This window comes from Salvelinus fontinalis, chromosome 2 (assembly GCF_029448725.1).
Source record: "Salvelinus fontinalis isolate EN_2023a chromosome 2, ASM2944872v1, whole genome shotgun sequence".
Taxonomy (NCBI): domain Eukaryota; kingdom Metazoa; phylum Chordata; class Actinopteri; order Salmoniformes; family Salmonidae; genus Salvelinus; species Salvelinus fontinalis.
In genome coordinates this window covers 9045755-9070232 of record NC_074666.1, presented here as the reverse complement: position 1 = coordinate 9070232, position 24478 = coordinate 9045755, and the positions used below count along the sequence as shown (strand labels likewise).

Below are 24478 nucleotides of genomic sequence, written 5' to 3'. Positions count from 1 at the left end.
GCGTCGCTGACCACTCGGAGAAGAAGCTATCCAGGGTTTCCGAGAACAACCGCTCACTGAGCTCTAAATGGACGATCATTCAGGAAGAAGTGCGTTAACTAACTGGATGACTGTACACTGCACGGTAACGCACTTGGCAGTCCATCACACTTCTCAGGACCATAAAAAAAATGTATCAGAAGCAACCTTTCTGAATTTGCATATTCGTTAGACATACAGCATAGCAGTGGAGGCTGGTGAGGGGAGGCCGGCTTATATTAATGGCTGGAATGAAGTGAGCCGTCCCCTCCCTCACCAGCCTCCACTGTAGTACAGTACATGGTAATGTAGAGGCAGTCTTACTGCAACTTCTATACAGTAGAGAATATCAAACTTCTTAAACACCTACTACACTTTGAGTTTCTTTAACCTCTGCAGTTAGTTTTTGAACATGCTGTAGCTAACAGTATCTACATAAACCTTGCGTGGTGTTCATGTTTTTGTTATTCACCCAATGTTCACGGGTCTGATGGACCCACAACATTATTGGGTTTTTAAAACAATACAGCCATAACAATTTACGTAAAAATACTTAGATGTTGACTTATATCAATTACAAGCAATATAGACAGCATACATGGTTAATATTTGCCATTTACCTCTGCTAGATCACATTTATCAATAAAAGCGTTAGTCGTTATTTTTGATAAAATATGATTTTTGTAAACAAAAATCTATTATAATCAAGACACGGGTGGAATAAATCACGTACATCTCAAACAAATATAAATGAAACATGGTTTTCATCACTATTGATGTTTATTGCTTTGAACTGAACAAATTGGAAGAACTAATTATACATTCAGTATTTTATGGAAATGATAAATGAGCCCCCGGTCTACAAACCACATGAGGGACAGAGTTTTACTGTGTGTGTGTTGCAAATGTATTTCCTGCACTTGATGCATGTGTCCTTGTTTTCCTGTCCTTCTTGGGTCCACACACATCGCAACGCTTCTTCTTGTTGCTACCGGCTGCAATCTAGAATGATGAAAACACTTAGTTCAGGAATTTTACTAACATCTCACTCACTCACTCACATATATAGTCATAGCAGGCCAAGATAGGAGAGTCAGACACACACACATGCAACAACATCACTCACACTTACTTCCGGTACTGAAGTTGTTGGTTCTGTGGGTCGGGCGGATGGGGCACCAGTATCCTCCTCACAACGGCTGCAGAAGCTGGGGTCCTTGGAATATGTGGCCTCATCTGGATTTGAGGTCTTACCAATGCCTTGCAAGAAAGAGCCATCTCCTCTGGAGCTTCCCTCTGTTCCAATCTGGGTTCAACGCCATCCAGTTGACAAATGCGTTATACGCCGAGATGTCCAACATGTTGAAGAATATCACAAGTGGCCAGCGTAGGGTTCTTCTTTTGCAGCTGTAGCCAGTCACCAGCTAGTCTAAATTGTCCACCACTGCTTTTGTGGCATTGTAATCCATTATGATTTCTGATTTTATGTTCCTGGCCACAGATTCTACCATCCCTATGCAGCGTACTCATGAGTACCACATTTTTGCCTTTCTTTGGCATGTAGGACACTAGGGACGTGTCGGCCGTGAACACAAACTTAGAGGAATTGATAGGCCAGTTCCATGTATTCAACAGCTGAGGTGGGAGCTCTGACTTGTTTTTTCGTACTGTTTCTACCATCGTCAGGTTCCTCGAGGAGCTCCTGTCCCAGCTTGTGCAAAGTAAAACAGTTATTGCATGTAATGTTATGGCCACGGTTGTCCCTGTCACGTCCAGGACAACTTGCATCCCTTGGTTCTTCTCAGGGGCTCCTCCATCTGGCGTCCCTGTTCTTAACTGACTTCTCTAGTTAAATAAAGGTTAAATAAAACATATATAAAACAATACACTTGCAAGTTCCACGCATATGAGGAAGCAGCACCACAGGCAGCCCAGATCTTGATTCCATATTTTCCGGGTTTAAACAGTTTGTACAGCCTGAAGGGGCAGCGGCCCCTAAATGGCATAAGCTGCTCATCAACAGTAACGTTGGGCCGAGGGTTGTAAAACAGGGGAAGGCGGTCCACCCACTTGTCCCACACTGACCTGATTGCAGCTATCTTGTCTCTCTGCCGACGAGCTGGTTTGGTGTCTTGATTATCGAAGCTCATAATCCTGGAAATAATGTGGAAGTTTTCCAGAGACATTGTTGCATGGAAAAGTTCTGTGCAGTTTCTGCATCCCGCAGGGATTCTGTGGATTCCCCATTGGATCTGAAAACACCAGCAAGGATAAGAACCCCAAAGTATGCATGTAAATTAGTTTGGTCCATCTCCTTCTATTTCTCTCCAAAAACACAAGTCCAGAATTATTTTCTGGATGGTGTCTGGGATGAACAGTTCAAAAGAAGACTTTATGTCCTGCACATTTGTAACCGCCATCCACGTCGGCCCTGGTTGCATCCTTATCACATTGGCAGCCATGCGGGGTGGCTCACTCCTTGGGCAGGTAGACCATTCAAATTCACAATTTTTTGACATCCATATTTCTCCTCCTGCAGGCTGTTGATGAGCTGGTTGCTGACGGGCTGGTCCTGGGGCTGGCTGAGGGTCAATCTCCTCCTCTTCTTCTAGCTCACTGTCAGACTCCGAATTGACAGGGACATTAGCTTCTCTCTCTGCAAAATAATTCTAAGGCCCTCTGAGTAGAGATTATTTTTGTAATACTGATTGATTGTTGTAAGGAGCCACACATGCAAAGCTATTTATGTTTTGTGTCCCTCCCCCAATTTGCACCTGGCTGGGGTAGTGTGGGAAAATACAGAATTTTTATCAAAAAAATGTATTTAAATAATGTATTGTAATAACATTGTGCAGGTTCCCGCAAGACATTCGGTAGTTTCACAAACTACAAAGGGTAAATAGTTTGAGAAAAGCGGCAGACAGGAAGGAAGACAGACAGGTTCTTGGTGCTATGTTGAAACAGCAGGGCCAGGTAGGAGGAAGACAGAGTGAAGGCACACAGCAAACTTTTGTTTCATTTTTACTTGTTTTCACCTACACACACACTTTCTACACTTTTATTACCCTCGGGTCCAGTGGACCTGAACACCACATACGTAATATAAATGTGTAGGGGGGTCCACAGTATGCACTTAATGAAAATCTGTTATTTTACATGTTCTTCACAGAAACTGAGCCAAAGCCAATGAGTCTCATGGTGAAAAAAATAATGAATTGTGTAATTTTTATTTGAGTAAACATTGAAAATGGGTCCCACAGACCCGAACACCACACAAGGGTTAAAGGAATTTACTGTGTAGCTGGAGACACTAGTAGTAGCCTAGCTACCAGGCATAATATATTCATTTTATATTCAAATTCTCCTCATTAATATCACATCTAATACAGAACAAACAGAAGATCCAAATCAAATCAAAAAGAGGCATGGCAAGTTGATAAACTGTCCCTTTGTATTTAGATATGTTGACTATATTTACTATCAAGAAAGACATATTTTGCACTTTACTCTTATTGAGATATCTTGCATGTGCTCTCTTAGAACAACCGACAATGCCACACATGTTACTGTGGATGAATTAAGAGGCAGTGGTGTCTGACAAGCCTAGTGTCTACAGGGATGAAGTCCGAGCAAGGGTAGTATTCCAGAGAGACATCAGAGACTGTAACGTTCTTTGCTTCACGGAAACATGGCTCACTCGAGAGACGCTAACGGAGTCGGTGCAGCCAGCTGGTTTCTTCACGCATCGCGCCAACAGAAACAAACATCTTTCTGGTAAGAAGAGGGGCGGGGGGGTATGCCTTATGATTAACAAGACGTGGTGTGATCATAACAACATACAGGAACTCAAGTCATTCTGTTCACCTGACTTAGAATTCCTCACAATCAAATGTCGACCGCATTATCTACCAAGGGAATTTCCTTTGATTATAATCACAGCCGTATATATTCCCCGCCAAGCAGACACATCGACGGCCCTGAACGAACTTGATCTGACTCTATGTAAACTAGAAACCACACACCCTGAGGCTGCATTCATCGTAGCTGGGGATTTTAACAAGGCTAATCTGAAAACAAAACTCCCTAAATTCTATCAGCATATCGATTGTGCTACCAGGGCTGGTAAAACCCTGGATCATTGTTATTCTACCTTCCGCGACGCATATAAGGCCCTCCCCCGCCCTCCTTTCGGAAAAGCTGACCACGACTCCATTTTGTTGCTTCCAGCCTACAAACAGAAACTAAAACAAGAAGTTCCCGCGCTCAGGTCTGTTCAACGCTGGTCAGACCAATCTGATTCCACGCTTCAAGACTGCTTCGATCACGTGGATTGGGATATGTTCCGCATTGCGTCCAACAACAACATTGACGAATACGCTGATTCGGTGAGCGAGTTCATTAGAAAGTGCATCAGTGACGTAATTCCCACATCAAAGATTAAAACGTTCCCAAACCAGAAACCGTGGATTGATGGCAGCATTCCCGCGAAACTGAAAGCGCGAACCACTGCTTTTAACCAGGGCAAGGTGACCGGAAACATGACCGAATACAAACAGTGTAGTTATTCCCTCCGCAAGACAATCAAACAAGCTAAGTGCCAGTATAGAGACAAAGTAGAGTCGCAATTCAACAGCTCAGACACAAGAGGTATGTGGCAGGGTCTACAGTCGATCACGTATTACAAAAAGAAAACCAGCCCCGTCGCGGACCAGGATGTCTTGCTCCCAGACAGACTAAATAACTTTTTTGCTTGCTTTGAGGACAATACAGTGCCACTGACACGGCCGGCTACCAAAACCTGCGGGCTCTCCTTCACTGCAGCCGAGGTGAGTAAAACATTTAAACGTGTTAACCCTCGCAAGGCTGCAGGCCCAGAGGGCATTCCCAGCGGCGTCCTCAGAGCATGCGCAGACCAGCTGGCTGGTGTGTTACGGACATATTCAATCAATCCTTATCCCAGTCTGCTGTTCCCACATGCTTCAAGAGGGCCACCATTGTTCCTGTTCCCAAGAAAGCTAAGGTAACTGAGCTAAACGACTACCGCCCCGTAGCACTCACTTCCGTCATCATGAAGTGCTTTGAGAGGCTAGTCAAGGACAATATCACCTCCATCCTACCTGACACCCTAGACCCACTCTAATTTGCTTACCGACCCAATAGGTCCGCATTCGCAACCACACTGGACACTGCCCTAACCCGTCTGGACAAGAGGAATACCTATGTGAGAATGCTGTTCATCGACTACAGCTCAGCATTTAACACCATAGTACCCTCCAAACTCGTCATCAAGCTCGAGACCCTGGGTCTCGACCCCGCCCTGTGTAACTGGGTACTGGACTTCCTGACGGGCCGCTCCCAGGTGGTGAGGGTAGGTAACAACATCTCCACCCCGCTGATCCTCAACACTGGGGCCCCACAAGGGTGCGTTCTGAGCCCTCTCCTGTACTCCCTATTCACACACGACTGCGTGGCCATGCACGCCTCCAACTCAATCATCGAGTTTGCGGACGACACTACAGTGGTAGGCTTGATTACCAACAACGACGAGACGGCCTACAGGGAGGAGCTGAGGGCCCTCGGAGTGTGGTGTCAGGAAAATAACCTCACACTCAACGTCAACAAAACAAAGGAGAGGATTGTGGACTTCAGGAAACAGCAGAGGGAGCACCCCCCTATCCACATCGACGGGACAGTAGTAGAGAGGGTAGTACGTTTTAAGTTCCTTGGCGTACACATCATGGACAAACTGAATTGGTCCACCCACACAGACAGCGTGACAAATAAATAAATAAAATTAGATTTTGATTTGATTTGACTTGGAGACTCAAATTAATCCAAATTAATCTGCTAGTGGAGGAAAATGAGCAGTGAGATGAGGACCTGATCAGTTCAGCAGCTTTTTCCAACCATGCGCTCTCTATCTCCCCCTCTCTCTTCCCCATCCCTCCTCTTTCTATCTCCCCCCTCTCTCCCAACCCTCTTCAGCCCACCCCCCTCTCTCTCCTCTCTCGCTCTCTCTCCCAACGCTCTCCCCACCTCTCCCTCTCCCAAACCTCTTCCCCCACCCCCACCCCCACCCTCTCTCTATCTCTTCCCTCTCTCTCCCCCAACACCCCACCCCCTCTCGCTCTCACTTACAGTCATTGGTAATAACCTTTCTAAATGTAGTAATACAACATAACTAATATCACAGGTTGGATTTTGAAATCACTCCGCCTCTTACCATTCCTATTGAGCAGCACAGCCAGGTACTCTCTATAGTAGGAGTTGACATAGAGGAGCAGCGCTGGGCTCTGGGAGCTACGGAAGCTGAATGACACGTTCTCTCCCCGTAGCTTGAGGTCAGAGTAAATGGAGGAGGACTGGGTGCTGGTGTTCCTGTTCAGCTCATACGGCTCCTTGAATGTGTACTGGACCGATGTCCCAGGTTTGAAGTCAGCCGAGACCTCTGGAGGACAAGGAAGAAAAAGAGGGGGGGGGGGGTGGTTTCTGGTTTGAATTTAATGGTTTTGCTGTGACTCTTATGTGGATGATGTTAAACATACTTGGTTGTCTGATGTGATTAATAAGGAGCAAGCACCTGTTAAGAAACTGACTGTTTGAACTGTTAAGGCTCCATGGATTGATGAGGAATTTGAAAACTGCATGGTTGAAAGAGATGGGGCAAAAGGAGTGGCTAATAAGTCTGGCTGCACATGTGACTGTCTAACTTACTGCAAATTGAGAAATGATGTAACTAAACTCAACAAAAAGAAGAAGAAACTGTATTATCTTCTTGAGAATACAGGGGGTGCTGTTTTCGCATTAGCATAATTTCCTCTACAGATTAAACTGCCTCTTATTCAATTATTGCTCTTACTATATGCATATAATTAATACCATTGGATAGAAAACAATCTATAGTTTCTAAAACCGTTTCAATTTTGTCTCTGAGTGAAACATAAGTCATTTGACAGCACTTTCCCTGAGCAAGAAGAAGATTGCAAGATGTGTATGCTCGCTTCAACGCTCTGCCTATATATGGTCACGCCACCTATGACCCGAAACACACTTCATTCGTCTTCCTCTGGGTGTCAAGAAGACGTCAGAGGAGAAATTTTTTGTTTATCTTGTACTGGCGTGAAATAAGACCTATTTCTTTAGCGTGACCGACAACTTCCGGTTCTCTGACACGCGCGTTTTAGAGGTGCAATTGTCTTTTGTTATGCTGCCGTTACGGATGAAAACTAGCACCTTCTCGAAGTTTGTTTGATACATGTGACCATATCATCTTAATGTATGTTTTTTCAATATAGTTTAATCAGATTATTTGAATTTTTTCGGGAGTTTTGCCGTGTTCCGTTCTGTGAGTTTTTTAACTTTGGATAGAACCGTGCCAGTCGACCAGTACCTAGGCTAAATGAAGAGGGAAAGTTGCCATTGTGAATGGATTGAACGACTCATCAGGACTAAGGACACCTTTATCAACATTCTGATGAAAGATCAGCAATAGTAAGACCCAATTTACGATGTTATTTCATATATCTGTCGTGCATGTGAACTGGTCGGGCGCGCCCAGCTGGTTCTGGCTGGCGTGGCTATGCTAATTTAGCGCTACATTTTGTTTTCGCTATAAAACATTTAATAAATCTGAAATATTGTTTGGATTCACCAGATGTTGGGCTTTCAATATCTGTACGCTGTGTATTTTTTCTGAAATGTTTTAAGACAAGCAATTAGTTATATGACGTTGGTCTCTGCAATTGTTCTGGCTGCATCAGCACTATATCAGATTGCAGCTGCAATGTAGAACTGTGATTTATACCTGAAAAATGCACATTTAAAAAAAAAAACTATGCTATACCATAAATATGTTATCAGACTGTCATCTTATGAATTTGTTTCTTGGTTAGTGGCTATATATATTTTCATTTAGTCGAATTAGTGATAGCTACTGACGCAGGAAAAAACTGTTGGAGTAAAAAAATGGTGTCTTTTGCTAACGTGTTTAGCTAATAGATTTACATATTGTGTCTTCCCTGTAAAACATTTTAAAAATCTGAAATGGTGGCTTTATTCACAAGATTTGTGTCTTTCATTGGGTGTCTTGGACTTGTGATTTAATGATATTTAGATGCTACTATTTAATTGTGACGCTATGCTAGCGATGCTAATCAGTGTGGGGGGGGTGGGGGGTGATCCCGGATCCGGGTTAGGTGCTCGGTAGAGGTTATGAAGCCAAGATCAATGATATAATGAATGATGGAAAAAAAACTTTGGAGTACTTTAAATTAAATTATGGGCAGAAAGACAAATTGAACTCCATCTTTCATCGAATCAGATGGTTTCTTCATCAAAAAACATTTGATAGAGCCAATTATTGTAATGGTTACTTCATTGGCAAAATGGGCAAACCCAGGCAGGAAATGCCAACATCGAACAGTGAGCCATTCTACTCATGAATAAAAAAAACGAATAATGAAAGAAAAGCATTGCAAGTTAGAATTTTGTAAGGTTAGGTGGACAGGTGGAAAAATATTGTTATTGATCAATAATGACAAACCTCCTGGCATTGACAACTTAGATGGAAAGCTACTGAGGATGGTAGAGGACTCTATAGCCACTCCTATCTGTCATTGTAACAGTCCTGACCTGTTTTATGTTGTTTTTATGTGTTTATGGTCAGGGCATGTGTTTTGGGTGGGCAGTCTATGTTATTCGTTTCTATGTTGGTTTTGGTTTGCCTGGTATGGCTCTTGATTAGAGGCAGGTGGTTTGCATTTTCCTCTAATCAAGAGTCATATTTAGGTAGGGCATTCACACTGTTTGTTTGTGGGTGGTTGTCTCCTGTGTCTGTGTCTATGTTTGCACCATACGGGACTGTATACGGTTTGTTCATTTCATGTAGTCTGTTCCTGTTCATTTCGTTCTTCACGTTGTATGTAAGTTCGTAGTTCAGGTCTGTCTACTTTCGTTTTGTTATTTTGTATCATTTTCAAGTATAGTTCGTTTTGTCTTGTTAAATAAATTCATCATGTCATTTCAACGCGCTGCACCTTGGTTCAATCCCTGCTCCTCCTCTTCGGATGAAGAGGAGGAGGACCGTCATTACAGAACCACCCACCAAATTACCAGAACCAAGCAGCGGGGAAGAGGACAGCAACCGCAGAAATCCCAGGACTTGTGGACTTGGGAGGAAGAGTTGAACGGAGAAGGACCCTGGGCACAGGCTGGGGAGTATCGCCGCCCCAAAGCTGAGCTGGAGGAAGCGAAAGCTGAGCGGCGGCGATATGAGGAGGCAGCACGGCAGCGGGACAGGTACGAGAGGCAACCCCAGAAATTTTTTGGGGGGGGGCTAGAGAGGAGTGTGGCTAAGCCAGGTAGCAGACCTGAGCGCACTCCTCGTGCTTATTATAAGCAACGCGTCACTGGTCAGGCACCGTGTTATGCGGTTAAGCGCACGGTGTCGCCAGTGCGTGCCCATAGCCTGGTGCGCTATAGGGCAGCCCCCCGAAAGTGTCAAGTGAGTGTGGGCATCCAGCCGGGGCGTATTGTGCCTGCTCAGCGCGTCTGGTCTCCGGTACGCAGTTTCGGTCCAGGGTATCCTGCGCCGGCTCTGCGTGCTGTGTCTCCGGGGCGCTGGGAGGGTGCAGTGCGTCCTATGCCTACGCTCCGCTCGTACCGGGCTAATGTGGGAGTGGAGCCTAAGGGAGAAGTGCGCGTAGTAGGCACTAGATCTCCAGTGCTCATCCACAGCCCGGTTCAACCTGTGCCTGCACTCTGGAGGGTACGGGCTGGAGTAGTATGCCAGCCTGGGGGAGTGGTGCCAAGGCTGCGCACCAGAGCTCCAGTACTCCCCCACAGCCCGGTCCTTCAGGTGCCTTTTAACATCAAGCCTCCTGTAGGTCTCTCCAGCCTGGTGGGTCCTGTGGCAGCCCCACGCACCAGGCTGTCTCTCCGTCTCCTCCCTACAGGTGTGCCCGTCTGCCCAGCGGTGCCTGAGCTGCCCGTCTGCCCAGCGTCGCCTGAACTGCCCGTCTGCCCAGCGGCGCCTGAACTGCCCGTCTGCCCAGCGGCGCCTGAACTGCCCGTCTGCCCAGCGGCGCCTGAACTGCCCGTCTGCCCAGCGGCGCCTGAACTGCCCGTCTGCCATGAGCCTGCAAAGCTGCCCGTCTGCCATGAGCCTGCAAAGCTGCCCGTCTGCCATGAGCCTGCAAAGCCGCCCGTCTGCCAAGAGCCTACAGAGCCGTCAGCCAGACAGGAGCCGCCAGAGCCTTCCGCCAGACCGGATCAGCCAGAGCCTTCCGCCAGACCGGATCAGCCAGAGCCTTCCGCCAGACCGGATCAGCCAGAGCCTTCCGTCAGACCGGATCAGCCAGAGCCTTCCGTCAGACCGGATCAGCCTTCAGAGCCGTCCAGCCAGGATCCGCCAGAGCCAGCCAGCCGGGACCTGCCCCTTGTCCCGGTGTTGCCCCTTGTCCCGGTGTTGTCCGGAGCTGCCGTCCCTCAGTCCGGGGCGGCCCCTAAATCCAGCGGGACCCATGTCTAGGGTTCCCAGTCCAAGGTCGGTGGCGAGGGTCGCCACCTTGAGGAAGACACAGAAGCGGGGATTTATTATGGTGGGATTGGGACAGCGTCCTGAGCCGGAACCACCACCGTGGTCAACTGCCCACCCGGACCCTCCCCTGGACTTTGTGCTTGTGCGCCCGGCGTGCGCATCTTGAGGGGGGGGTACTGTAACAGTCCTGACCTGTTTTATGTTGTTTTTATGTGTTTATGGTCAGGGCATGTGTTTTGGGTGGGCAGTCTATGTTATTCGTTTCTATGTTGGTTTTGGTTTGCCTGGTATGGCTCTTGATTAGAGGCAGGTGGTTTGCATTTTCCTCTAATCAAGAGTCATATTTAGGTAGGGCATTCACACTGTTTGTTTGTGGGTGGTTGTCTCCTGTGTCTGTGTCTATGTTTGCACCATACGGGACTGTATACGGTTTGTTCATTTCATGTAGTCTGTTCCTGTTCATTTCGTTCTTCACGTTGTATGTAAGTTCGTAGTTCAGGTCTGTCTACTTTCGTTTTGTTATTTTGTATCATTTTCAAGTATAGTTCGTTTTGTCTTGTTAAATAAATTCATCATGTCATTTCAACGCGCTGCACCTTGGTTCAATCCCTGCTCCTCCTCTTCGGATGAAGAGGAGGAGGACCGTCATTACAGTCATATCTTTAATCTGAGCCTAGAGGAAAGTCTTTGTCCTCAGGCCTGGAAGGAAGCCAAAGTCATGACGCTACCCAAGAGTGGTAAAACGGCCTTTATTGGTTCTAACAGCAGACCTATCATCTTGCTGCCAGCTATTAGCAAATTGTTGGGTAAATTACTGTTTGACCAAATACAATGCTACTTCTCTGGAAACAAATTAACAACAGACTTCCAGCATGCTTATAGAGAAGGCCACTCATTATGTACTGCACTGACACAAATGACTGATGCTTGGCTGAAAGAAATTGATAATAATACGATTTTGGGAGCTGTACTGTTCGATTTCAGTGCAGCCTTTGATAATATTGAACATAACCTGCGGTGAGAAAACTTGTGTTATGTCTTTTCAACTCCATGCCATATCATGGACTCAGAGCTACAGTTGAAGTCGAAAGTTTACATACACTTAGGTTGGAGTCATTAAAACTCATTTTTCAACCACTCCACAAATTTCTTGTTAATAAACTATAGTTCTGGCAATTCGGTTAGGACATCTACTTTGTGCATGACAAGTAATTTTTCCAACAATTGTTTACAGACAGATTATTTCACTTATAATTCACCGTATCACAATATTTCCAGTGGGTCAAAAGTTTACATACACTAAGTTAACTTCTTGTCAATAGGGGGAGCTGTTTGCACTTTGTAATTATGACGTTCCCAAATTAAACTGCCTCGTACTCAATTCTTACTCGTACAATATGCATATTATTATTACTATTGGATAGAAAACACTCTAGTTTCTAAAACCATTTGAATTATATCTGTGAGTGAAACAGAACTGGACTTAGAGCAATTTTCCTATGTGGATGTGAGAATGCCAAATTTTCCAACCTGCTCTGAGACTTGTGTATAACTCTGCCTGTCTTCTATTGGTTGAGATGCACTGCATACGCCTTCCCCTGGTTGTTAGCGAATAGGGAGACTTGAAATGGAGTCTCTACGTAGATCCCAAAGGTTATAAATGACTTGGCAAAGACGTGTATCGTTCTTTTCCCCTTCGCTCTGACGCACTGAGGACCTTGGCACATTCTACTAGAAGCATCGGTTATAGATCTTAGACATTTCCGGCTGTGTTTTTATTCGATATAGGCTTTAAAGACATCATAATCTTGTTATTTTGAACTGAATTATATCAGTTTATGTCAGTATATTGCGATTTTCGGGTATTTATTTTCGTGGCGTTGTAGGAAGTTGGGTATCTCTGGCCCACATGGCTAATGTTTACTGCTAATTGCAACGTTGAAAACGACATTCTACAACCAAGCAACGATTCTTTTGGACAAAGGACACCTTTCCCAAGATTCTGATGAGAGTTCATCAAAAAGTAAGAACTATTTATGCTGATAATTCGTTGTTCTGTTGAAAAAAGTCAAATGCATAAGCCGCCATTACTTGCAGTGCAGCCTTGCTTTATCGCACGCTGTATTTTGAATTAACGTTAATTTAAGAAATGTAACCCAGCGATTGCATTAAGAACTAATTTGTCTTTCAATTGCTGTCCAACCTGTATTTTTTTAGTCAAGTTTATGAATAGTTTTCGATTAGAATAGGTGCCTCTCCAAGATGGCGCCGGACAGATTTCTTGAAGTTTTGGCCACTAATCACATTGTATAACCACGAATTGTGCCACTAAATATGCACATTTTCGAACAAACTCTATATGCATTGTGTAATATGATGTTATAGGACTGTCATCTGAAGAATTCTGAGAAGGTTAGTGAACATTTTTAAATGTTTTACAGGGAAGACACAATATGTAAATCTATTAGCTAACCACGTTAGCAAAAGACACCACTTTTCTTACTCCATCCGTTTTTTACTCCATCAGTAGCTATCACAAATTCGACCAAATAAAGATATAAATAGCCACTAACCAAGAAACAACTTCATCAGATGACAGTCTGATAACATATTTATTGTATAGCATATGTTTTGTTAGAAAAATGTGCATATTTCAGGTATAAATCATAGTTTACATTGCAGCTACAGTCAGAAATTGCACCGAAAGCAGACAGAAATATTACAGACACCAACGCCAAATAACTAAATGCTCATCATAAAACATTTCTGAAAAATACATAGTGTACAGCAATTGAAAGACAGGCATCTTGTGATTCCAGACAATATTTCCGATTTATCAAGTGTTTTACAGCGAAAACACAATATAGCGTTATATTAGCGTAGCCACAATAGCCAGAAACACTTGGGTGCCGACGACCAGTTCACATGCACGACAGATATTAGAAATAGCATCATAAAATGTTTCTTACTTTTGGTGATCTTCCGTCAGAATGTTGGACAAGGTGTCCTTTGTCCAGAACAGTTGTTGTTTGGATCTGGAACGGCAAATTTCCCTCTTGATTTAGCATGGGCACTTGCCAAGTGGCACGGATCTCTCCAACGTCAACAAAGTCAGAGAACGGAACACGGCAAAACTCCCGAAAAAATTTCAATAATCTGATTAAACTATATTGAAAAAACATACTTTACGATGATATGGTCACATGTATCAAATAAAATCTAAACCGGAGATGTTAGTCGTCCATAACGACAGCTAAACAGAAGGCAAATCCATGTCCTCTTTCGCACGCTCCAGAAACAGGAAATGGACGGTCACGTCATACAAAGAGCTTTAATTCCACCTCAGACCAAGATAAACACGAAATTTCTTCTCTCACCGCCTCTTGACAACCAGGGGAAGGTGTATGAAGTGTACGTAGACTCTTACGTTCATTGCCCATGTATAGGCATGAAGTTGAACAGAGCATCGATTTCTGACATTCCACTTCCTGGTCAGGAAATGTGCTGCAGAATGAGTTCTGTTTCACTCAGAGAAATAATTCAAACGGTTTTAGAAACTAGAGAGTGTTTTCTATGCAATAGTAATAATAATATGCATATTGTACGAGCAAGAATTGAGTACGAGGCCGTTTGAAATGGGCACAATTTAACTGGCTACTCAATACTGCCCCTTGCAGCCATAAGAAGTTAATAGATGAAGAACACTAAACAAACTAGCAAAAATAACAAAACGAGCGTGAAGCTAAATTACAAGAGTGCTGACATGCAACTACACATAGACAAAAACCCACAAAACCTAAATGGGAAATGGCAACCTAAATAGGATCCACAATCAGAGACAACGATAAACAGCTGTCTCTGATTGGGAACCAATTCAGGCCACCATAGACCTACAATATGCCTAGACTAACCAAAACCCCAAGACATACAAAAACCCCTAGACAGGATAAACAAGCATACCCACCCTCGTCACACCCTGACCTGACCAAAATAATACATAAAACATAGAAAACTAAGGTCAGGGCGTGACAGAAGAACACCATCCCAACCGTGAAGCACGGGGTGGCAGCATCATGTTGTGGGGGTGCTTTGCTGCAGGAGGGAAAATCACAAAATTGTGAGGAAGTAGAGGTTAAGAGCAGTTGGAGGCCACGGAAGGAGTGTTATATGGCATTAAAGCTCGTTTGGAGGTTACTTAACCTGATGAGGACAGGGGGTGCTGTTTTCACTTTTGGGGAAAAACGTCATGAGGAAGAAAAATTATGTGGATATATTGAAGCAACATCTCGAGACATCAGTCAGGAAGTTAAAGCTTGTTCGCAAATGACCCCAAGCATACTTCCAAAGTTGTGGCAAAATGGCTTAAGGACAACAAAGTCAAGGTATTGGAGTGGCCATCACAAAGCTCTGACCTCAATCCTATAGAATATGTGTGGGCAGAACTGAAAAAACGTGTGCAAGCCAGGAGGCCTTACAACAAACCTGAGTCAGTTACACCAGCTCTGTCAGGAGGAATGGGCCAAAATTCACCCAACTTCTTGTGGGAAGCTTGTGGAAGGCTACCCGAAATGTTTGACCCAAGTTAAGTAATGGAAAGGCAATGCTACCAACTACTAATTGAGTATATATAAACTTCTGACCCACTGGGAATGTGACGAAATAAATAAAAGCTGAAATAAATAATTCTCTCAACTATTGTCTCAACTATTTCAAATTCTTAAAATAAAGTGGTGATCCTAACTGACCTAAAACAGGAAAAATGTACTTGGATTAAATGTAAGGACTAAATGTATTTGGCTAAGGTGTATGTAAACTTCCAACTTCAACTTTATAGATCTAATATAACAGAGGGTTTCTTAAATGGAAGCATCTCTAATGTCAAACATGTAAAGTTAGGTGTACCACAGGGCAGCTCTCTAGGCCCTCTACCCTTTTCTATTTGTACCAATGACCTGCCACTGGCATTAAACAAAGCATATATGTCCATGTATGCTGATAGGTTTGGATTTCTGAACTTTAAATCCTTATTAATCATTAGTTGTAATAGAGAAATGAGGGGTACCATAGCCAAGGGGCTACACCAGAGGTTAATAGTTATATGTAGGAAGAAAGTAAATATATTTTTAAAATATAATATATTTCACCTTTATTTAACAAGGTAAGCTAGTTGAGAACAAGTTCTCATTTACAACTGCGACCTGGCCAAGATAAAGCAAAGCAGTGCGGCACCAGAACAACACAGAGTTACACATGGAATAAACAAGCGTACAGTCAATAACACAATGGAAAACAAGGTCTATATACAGTGTGTGCAAATGGCATGAGGAGGTAAGGCAATTATTAGGCCATAGTAGCGAATTAATTACAGTTTGGCAAATTAACACTGGAGTGATAAATAGCAGATGATGATGTGCAAGTAGAAATACTGGTGTGCAAAAGAGCAGAAAAGTATATAAAAACCAATATGGGGATGAGGTAGGTAGATTGGGTGGTCTATTTACAGATGGGCTATGTACAGTTGCAGCGATCGGTTAGCTGCTCAGATAGCTGATGTTTAAAGTTAGTGAGGGAAATATAAGTCTCCAGCTTCAGCGATTTTTGCAATTCGTTCCAGTCATTGGCAGCAGAGAACTGGAAGGAAAGGCGGCCAAAGCAGGTGTTGGCTTTGGGGATGACCAGTGAGATATACCTGCTGGAGCGCGTGCTACGGGTGGGTGTTGTTATCGTGAACAGTGAGCTGAGATAAGGCGGAGCTTTACCTAGCATAGACTTATTGATGACCTGGAGCCAGTGGGTCTAGCGACGAACATATAGCGAGGGCCAGCCGACTAGAGCATACAGGTTGCAGTGGTGGGTGGTATATGGGGCTTTGGTGACAAAACGGATGGCACTGTGATAGACTGCATCCAGTTTGCTGAGTAGAGTATTTGAAGCTATTTTGTAAATGACATCGCCGAAGTCGAGGATAGGTAGGATAGTCAGTTTTACGAGGGTATGTTTGGCGGCTTGAGTGAAGGAGGCTTTGTTGCGAAATAGGAAGCCAATTCTAGATTTAATTTTGGATTGGAGATGTTTAATATGAGTCTGGAAGGAGAGTTTACAGTCTAGCAAGACACCTAAGTATTTGTAGTTGTCCACATATTCTAAGTCAGAACCGTCCAGAGTAGTGATGCTAGCCGGGCGGGTGGGTGCGGGCAGCGAACGGTTGAAAAGCATGCATTTGGTTTTCCTAGCCTTTAAATCTTCTTGTCAATAGGGGGTGCTGTTTGCACTTTGTAATAATTTCGTTCCCAAATTAAACTGCCTCATACTCAATTCTTGCTCGTACAATATGCATATTATTATTACTATTGGATAGAAAACACTCTCTAGTTTCTAAAACCGTTTGAATTTTGTCTGTGGGTAAAACAGAACTCATTTGGCAGCACACTTTGTGACCAGGAAGTGGAAAGTCTGAAATCTATGTTCTGTTCAAGTGACTGCCTATAAATGGGCATGATACGTATGACTATACGTGCACGTCATACACCTTCACCCGGATGTCAAGAGGAAGTGAGAGGAAAAATGAGTTGATTATCTCTGTCTGACGTTGAATAAGCCCTCTTGGAACAAGGTGTCCCCCATTTTCTGTTTTCAGTTGGGACCTTTTATTGCCTACTGGAAACCAGTCATTATGGGCGAATATGATCTCCGGCTTTGATTTTATTTGATACATGTTACAATATCATCCTAAAGTATGTTTTTTCAATATAGTTTCATTAGATTATTGAAATTTATTCGGGACGTTAGTTGTGTTGCGTTGTTTGACTTTGTTGACGTTGGAGAGCTTAGCGCCGCATGGCCAGTGTGCTTGCTAATTCAAGAGGGAAAAAGAACGTTCTGAATCCAAACAAAGACGCTTCTGGACAAAGGACCAAAGGTACAACATTCTGATAGAAGATCAGCAAAAGTAGGAACCATTTTGTGATGCTATTTCATATATCTGTCGAACTGTGTACTAGTAGCTTTGCGCTCAGGTTTTGGTAATCCCTTACCATAACTAAGTCTTATGTCGTAATGAAGATATTTTTAGAATTCTAACACTGCGATTGCATTAAGAACTAATGGATCTATCGTTTCCTATACAACATGTATTTTTTAGTTATGTTTATGAATAGCTATTTGGTCAGAATATGTGTGTCAGAAAAATATTGTTGCTGTTTAGACGTTGTGGAAAAAGTAGCTACGATAGCAACATGTATAACCACTGATTTCAGCTCTAAATATGCACATTTTCGAACAAAACATAAGTGTATGTATAACCTGATGTTATAGGACTGTCATCTGATGAAGCTTATCAACGTTAGTCAAAAATTATATATCTTTTGCTGGTTTGTCACGATCGCTAACTTTTGCTACTGGGAAATGGCTTGTGTTTCTGGCTATTGTGGTAAGCTAATATAACGCTATGTTGTGTTTTCGCTGTAAAACACTTAACATTCTGTCCCTGCGTTAACTATTATTAAGCCAATGCAGAGTTTTGAACATGTATTTAAAACGTCAATATATTTAATAACCTACTTATTTGTTCTTCTATAAAATGTTCTTCTTACAGACATAATTAACACTATTATGACCTTGTTACTTACAGAACAATAGACTCTTTAACTGACAAGAGCTAGACTGTGGAGTAGTAGAGCATCTATAACAAGAACACTAATTAAGAACAGTCTTCAAGTGTTGTGACCAGCGGCTTGGCATAGATGCGGTAAAGAGGTCAATGGAACTCGACCCAAAATGTGGAAATGCAATGGAAATGTGTGGGGGAAAGGGCCATGAGGGAAATATCACTTATCTCCTCATTGCCTCCCAGTAAAATTTGCTTGCATTTAGGCTATTGTTTATATGTGTATTTTACACTATGTTGAGGTAAAAATCTGAGTATGATGTTTGTATGGGTGTCAACCCCAACACATGTTCATGTCATCATTACCAATCAACTGCATTATAGTTAAAGATGACTGACTACCATCAATCATTTCCGTATGCTAGCTTTACTAACCAGCTTATGAGAACAGCTTATGAGAACGTTTTAGAATTTAGCAGTCACTTCTTTTAAACCTGAAAAAGGAACAACATCTAAATGATATGCAGCGAAAACAGCCAAATATATCCAAATCGTACATACACTACATGGCTAAAAGTATGTGGCCACCCCTTCAAATGAGTGGATTTCCACTGGATGTCATTAGGTGAATGCACCAATTTGTAAGTCGCTCTGGATAAGAGCGTCTGCTAAATGACTTAAATGTAAATGTAAATGGATTCAGCTATTTCAGCCATACCTGTTCCTGACAGGTGTATAAAATCGAGCACACATCCATGCAATCTCCATAGACAAACATTGGAAGTAGAGTGGCCCTTACTGAAGAGCTCCATTACATTCAATGTGGCACCGTCATAGGTCACCACCTTTCCAACGAGTCAGTTCGTCAAATTTATGCCCTGCTTGAGCTGCCCCAGTCAATTGTAAGTTCTGTTATTGTGAAGTGGAAATGTCTAGGAGCAACAACGTATCAGCCGTGGAGTGGTAGCCCACACAAGCTTACAGAACGGGAAGTGTGCAGAATCGCACGTAAAAATCATCTGTCCTCGGTTGAAACACTCACTACCGAGTTCGAAACTGCCTCTGGAAGCAACTACAGCACAAAAACTGTTAGTCTGGTTCTTCATGAAATGGGTTTCCATGGCCGAGCAGCTACACAGAGGCCTAAGATCACTATGCGCAATGCCAAGTGTCGGATGGAGTGGTGTAAAGCTTGCCATCATTGGACTCTGGAGCAGTGGACACACGTTCTCTGGAGTGATGAATCCCGCTTCAACATCTGTCAGTCTGTTTGACCTATCTGCCACAATGTATAGTGCCAACTGTAACGTTTGGTGGAGGAGGAATAATGGTCTGGGGCAGTTTGTCATGGTTCGGGCTAGGCCCCTTAGTTCCAGGGAAGGGAAATCTTAACGCTACAGCATACGATGACATCTAGATAATTCTGGGCTTCCAACTTTGTGGCAACAGTTTGGGGACGGCCCTTTTCGGTTTCAGCATGATGCTACTGAGCACCCAGCGATGTCCATAAAGAAATCGTTTGTTGAGATGGTTGAGATGGTGTGGAAGAACTTGACTGGACAGAGCCCTGACCTCAACTCCCTCGAACACCTTTGTGATGAATTGGAACGCCGACAGCGAACCAGGCCTAATCGCCCAACATCGTTAGCTGAAGCAAGTCCCTGCAGCAATGTTCTAACATCTAGTGGAAAGCATTCCCAGAAGAGTAGAGGCCGTTATAGCAGCCAACTGCATACGCCCATGATTTTGGAATTAGATGTTTGATGAGCAGATGTCCACATATGTTTGTCTATGTAATGTAAGTAACCACATTGTGGGCCTGTTACAATGCATACATCATGACAGGTTTGACGAATATCGTCTTTGTTAGATGAGATTTGTTGAATGTGCGCAAGTCTGGTCAATGGAACCTCTGTATTCCGTTGACTCCGTTACCACATCTACTGTGTCAGTCAGCACTGCCACCATAACTACTGACCGATTCTACCAGGAAATGGTCCAAGTCATTCTTATTAATTATTCAACACATCCAATTTTCCAGCCTGCGTCATACAGTTGACCTACTGATGGCGATGACTCAGACATCAAAAGGTGTACAGAAAACCCTCCTATATTATTAAGCTCTTGATGTAGCTAACTCACACAGCTGGTAACTGCATGTTAAGTCGTGTTTTAACTCAAGCTCGCTAAGACGGACCTCTGAAATAATATGGATTCTTCACCTTTTGATCGTCATCGTTTAAAATGTAAAACATTCTAATGGCTGTTCTGGAAAGAATTGGAGCCTCTGTGTCACGTTCCTGACCTGTTTTCCTTGTTTTTGTATGTGTTTAGTTGGTCAGGGCGTGAGTTGGGGTGAGCATTCTATGTTATGTGTTTCTATGTTGGGTTAAATGTGTTGCCTGATATGGTTCTCAATTAGAGGCAGGTGTTTGACGTTTCCTCTGATTGAGAACCATATTAAGGTAGGCTGTTCTCACTGTTTGTTTGTGGGTGATTGTTCCTGTGTCTGTGTCTACCACACGGGACTGTTTCGTTTGTTCGTTCGTTTGGGTAGTCTGTTCCTGTGTCATGCGTTCTTCGTGTTTATGTAAGTTCTTATGTTCAGGTCAGTCTACGTCGTTTGTTATTTTGTAATCAATTCAAGTGTTCTTCTTGTTTCGTCTTTATTTAAATAAATCAGTATGTCATCATACAATGCTGCGTTTTGGTCCGACCCTTACTCCTTCTCCTCATCCGAGAAGGAGGAATTAGACAGCTGTTACACTCTAGAGCATTTCAGACGGTTGCTAGGGGACCTTTTTATCAAAAAATGTGTTTTTTATGATTGTGTTTTGCTTTTCGTGTACTGTATAATAACGTGCTGTCTTATTGTGTACGTGAATGTGTAGTTTAACGTGTTTATTGTATTTTGATGTGTATTATGGTGGTATACAGGCCTCATCTGGAAAAGAGACCTTGGTCTCAGCATTGACACCCTGTCAAAATAAAGGTTAAATAAAATGCCCACTCCTTGGTAGGAAGCTACTAAGGGTCAAAATCAAATGATTACAAAAAAATGTAGCTATAAATATGTTCTGTAGAGCTAACAGTATGTTAGTCTTACAATAAAATAATTAAAAACAGTAGGCTAAACATCATAAGTTTAATATTGTTATATTTATCAAATGTTTATATAACCTTTATTTGACTAGGCAAGTCAGTTAAGATACTGTAACCATGGAGATGGTTTAGAATAGATTGTAGTGTAATAACATATGAACATATCCTCTGGTGTTGTGTTGACTGCATCAACATGAACGCCACATCCTCTCACGTGGCTGATGAGATGATCACCAGAACCTCAGAGCTTAGAAGTCGATGTGATGCTCATGGTCTATTTACCTCTCTTGCAGAAGGGGCCTGCGAAGGCTGAGAGGCCACAGTCGCAGGAGAAGCCGTTGTACATCTCCACGCACCTCCCTTGGTTCTGGCACAGCTCCCCGTAGCTGCTGCAGTGTCCCGGGCAGCCCGGCCTCACCCCGGGCGTGATCTTAGCCCTCTCCTCCAGGTCCAGAGTCCTCCCGTTCAGCTGCAGTGAGCGGATACACCCCAGGAAGCCTTTCATTCTGGAGGCTGTGCCACCTGTCAACACCCAACACAGCACACAGTAAAAACCCATTGTTCCTGTTTCTCTATCTGAAATTCCAAGGGTAGTGGATAAGTCAGATATCCTATAGTGTATGTACAGTACATACAAACTTCTGTATCTCCTGCCACTTTCTCTATTTCTTCTTAGTCTGTGTGACGGGGTACGTACCAGAGCTACGTGACACAACACCTGGCCGCCCTGTGATGGGGCACGTACCAGAGCTATTTGACACGTCACCCAGCCGCCCGCCCGCCTGCCGCTCCCGAGAACATAACTTTGTCAACACTTTTTGAAAATTACAAAAACCATTTAAACTACGACTGGGGGATGAAAACTAAGTTGTGGGTGGAAAACACATTCAGAGAGCTGACTTTTATCAGCTGTCTGTCTGTTGCCACTGCTCTTGCTGCTAACCTCCCTCTCCTCCTTGTCTTTTCTTTCTCTTCTCTGGCATCTCCCCATACTTCAGAGCTGGCAGTTCAGATTGTTCTTGGAGTTCAGGCAGGGCTTTTCACAACAAAGAATCAATGAGCCTCTCCCCCTGCAAAGCAAGACTCTCTGGGTCTGAGTTCTCTTCGATCTGAAAAACGTTTTATTTATTTTTATTTTTTACAAAGCAGTAACACAATGTTGAAGCATTTCTTAGGCAGGCTGTCAAATCTTTAGTCAAATATAATGTAAGAAATCTTTCCTTTCAGGAACTGTTGAATAAAATGTCACTTTCTCATTTTAGACTAACTGATGCTGCAACTGAAGAAAAAAAATTGAAGCAAAGAAACCCAACAAAAAATATATATATATTTACCCAGATGAGTCAATTAGAACAAATTCTTATTTACAATGACGGCCTGGCATCAAATATTATTGAATACTCTTATGCTACAGTAGTAACTGTTGAGTTGGAATAAACTGTAATTTGGTCATCGCAGAGCGGACTTTGGGTAGCTGCCCGATGGGATATAATCACGTTTGGGTAATTGTGCATCAGAATGAGCTCATGATTCTGGTGTACTGGAATGGTGACCTGAGGCAAATCCCTGAGCAGAGGAGATGCCACTCCGCTTGGACCACTGTAGCAGGAAAAGGAGAGGAAAGCTGTATCACACAGACAGACAGACAGACAGACAGACAGACAGACAGACAGACAGACAGACAGACAGAAAAGCTGTCAGAGAGAGAGAGAGAGAGAGAAGAGAGAGGAGAGGAAAGCTGTCAGAGAGAGAGAGAGAGAGAGAGAGGAGAGGAAAGCTGTCAGAGAGAGAGAGGAGAGGAAAGCTGTCAGAGAGAGAGAGAGGAGAGGAAAGCTGTCAGAGAGAGAGAAGAGAGAGGAGAGGAAAGCTGTCAGAGAGAGAGAGAGAGAAGAGAGAGGAGAGGAAAGCTGTCAGAGAGAGAGAGAGAGAGGAGAGGAAAGCTGTCAGAGAGAGAGAGAGAAGAAAGAGGAGAGGAAAGCTGTCAGAGAGAGAGAGAGAAGAGAGAGGAGAGGAAAGCTGTCAGAGAGAGAGAGACATAAGAGAGAGGAGAGGAAAGCTGTCAGAGAGAGAGAGATGAGAGAGGAGAGGAAAGCTGTCAGAGAGAGAGAGGGAGAAGAGAGTGGAGAGGAAAGCTGTCAGAGAGAGAGGAGAGGAAAGCTGTCAGAGAGAGAGAGAGAAGAGAGAGGAGAGGAAAGCTGTCAGAGAGAGAGAGAGAGAGAGTGGAGAGGAAAGCTGTCAGAGAGAGAGAGAGAGAGGAGAGGAAAGCTGTCAGAGAGAGAGAGAGAGAGGAGAGGAAAGCTGTCAGAGAGAGAGCGAAGAGAGGAGAGGAAAGCTGTCAGAGAGAGAGAGAAGAGAGTGGAGAGGAAAGCTGTCAGAGAGAGAGAGAGAAGAGAGAAGAGAGAAGAGAGGAAAGCTGTCAGAGAGAGAGAGAGAAGAGAGAGGAGAGGAAAGCTGACAGAGAGAGTGAGAGTGGAGAGGAAAGCTGTCAGAGAGAGAGAGAGAGAGAGTGGAGAGGAAAGCTCTCAGAGAGAGAGAGAGAGGAGAGGAAAGCTGTCAGAGAGAGAGAGAGAGAGTGCAGAGGAAAGCTCTCAGAGAGAGAGTGGAGAGGAAAGCTGTCAGAGAGAGAGAGGGGAGAGGAAAGCTGTCAGAGAGAGAGAGAGAGAGAGGAGAGGAAAGCTGTCAGAGAGAGAGAGAGAGAAGAGAGAGGAGAGGAAAGCTATCAGAGAGAGAGAGAGATAAGAGAGAGGAGAGGAAAGCTGTCAGAGAGAGAGAGATGAGAGAGGAGAGGAAAGCTGTCAGAGAGAAAGAGAAGAGAGTGGAGAGGAAAGCTGTCAGAGAGAGAGAGGGAGAAGAGAGTGGAGAGGAAAGCTGTCAGAGAGAGAGAGAGGAGAGGAAAGCTGTCAGAGAGAGAGAGAGAAGAGAGAGGATAGGAAAGCTGTCAGAGAGAGAGAGAGTGGAGAGGAAAGCTCTCAGAGAGAGAGAGAGAGGAGAGAAAAGCTGTCAGAGAGAGAGAGAGAGAGGAGAGGAAAGCTGTCAGAGAGAGAGAGAAGAGAGGAGAGGAAAGCTGTCAGAGAGAGAGAGAGAGAGAAGAGAGTGGAGAGGAAAGCTGTCAGAGAGAGAGAGAGAAGAGAGAGGAGAAGAAAGCTGTCAGAGAGAGAGAGAGGAGAGAGAGGAGAGGAAAGCTGACAGAGAGAGAGAGAGAGAGTGAGAGTGGA

At 43.8% G+C, this 24478-nt stretch overlaps 1 protein-coding gene across 3 annotated transcripts in view; it reads right to left on the bottom strand.

Moving 5' to 3' along the window:
* Window positions 1–24478, bottom strand: part of LOC129811381 (contactin-associated protein-like 4) — a 201452-nt gene that overhangs the window by 21045 nt on the left and 155929 nt on the right. For 2 of the 3 annotated variants that reach the window (XM_055862637.1, XM_055862647.1), the window contains exons 18-19: window positions 21546–21785; window positions 6242–6466 (exon numbers count right to left, since the gene is read on the bottom strand). In XM_055862637.1, the coding sequence (XP_055718612.1) occupies window positions 6242–6466; window positions 21546–21785 (465 nt within the window). Of the gene's footprint in view, window positions 1–3229; window positions 3790–6241; window positions 6467–21545; window positions 21786–24478 lie in introns of those variants that run through there. The other variant, XM_055862656.1, reaches the window with a different exon arrangement.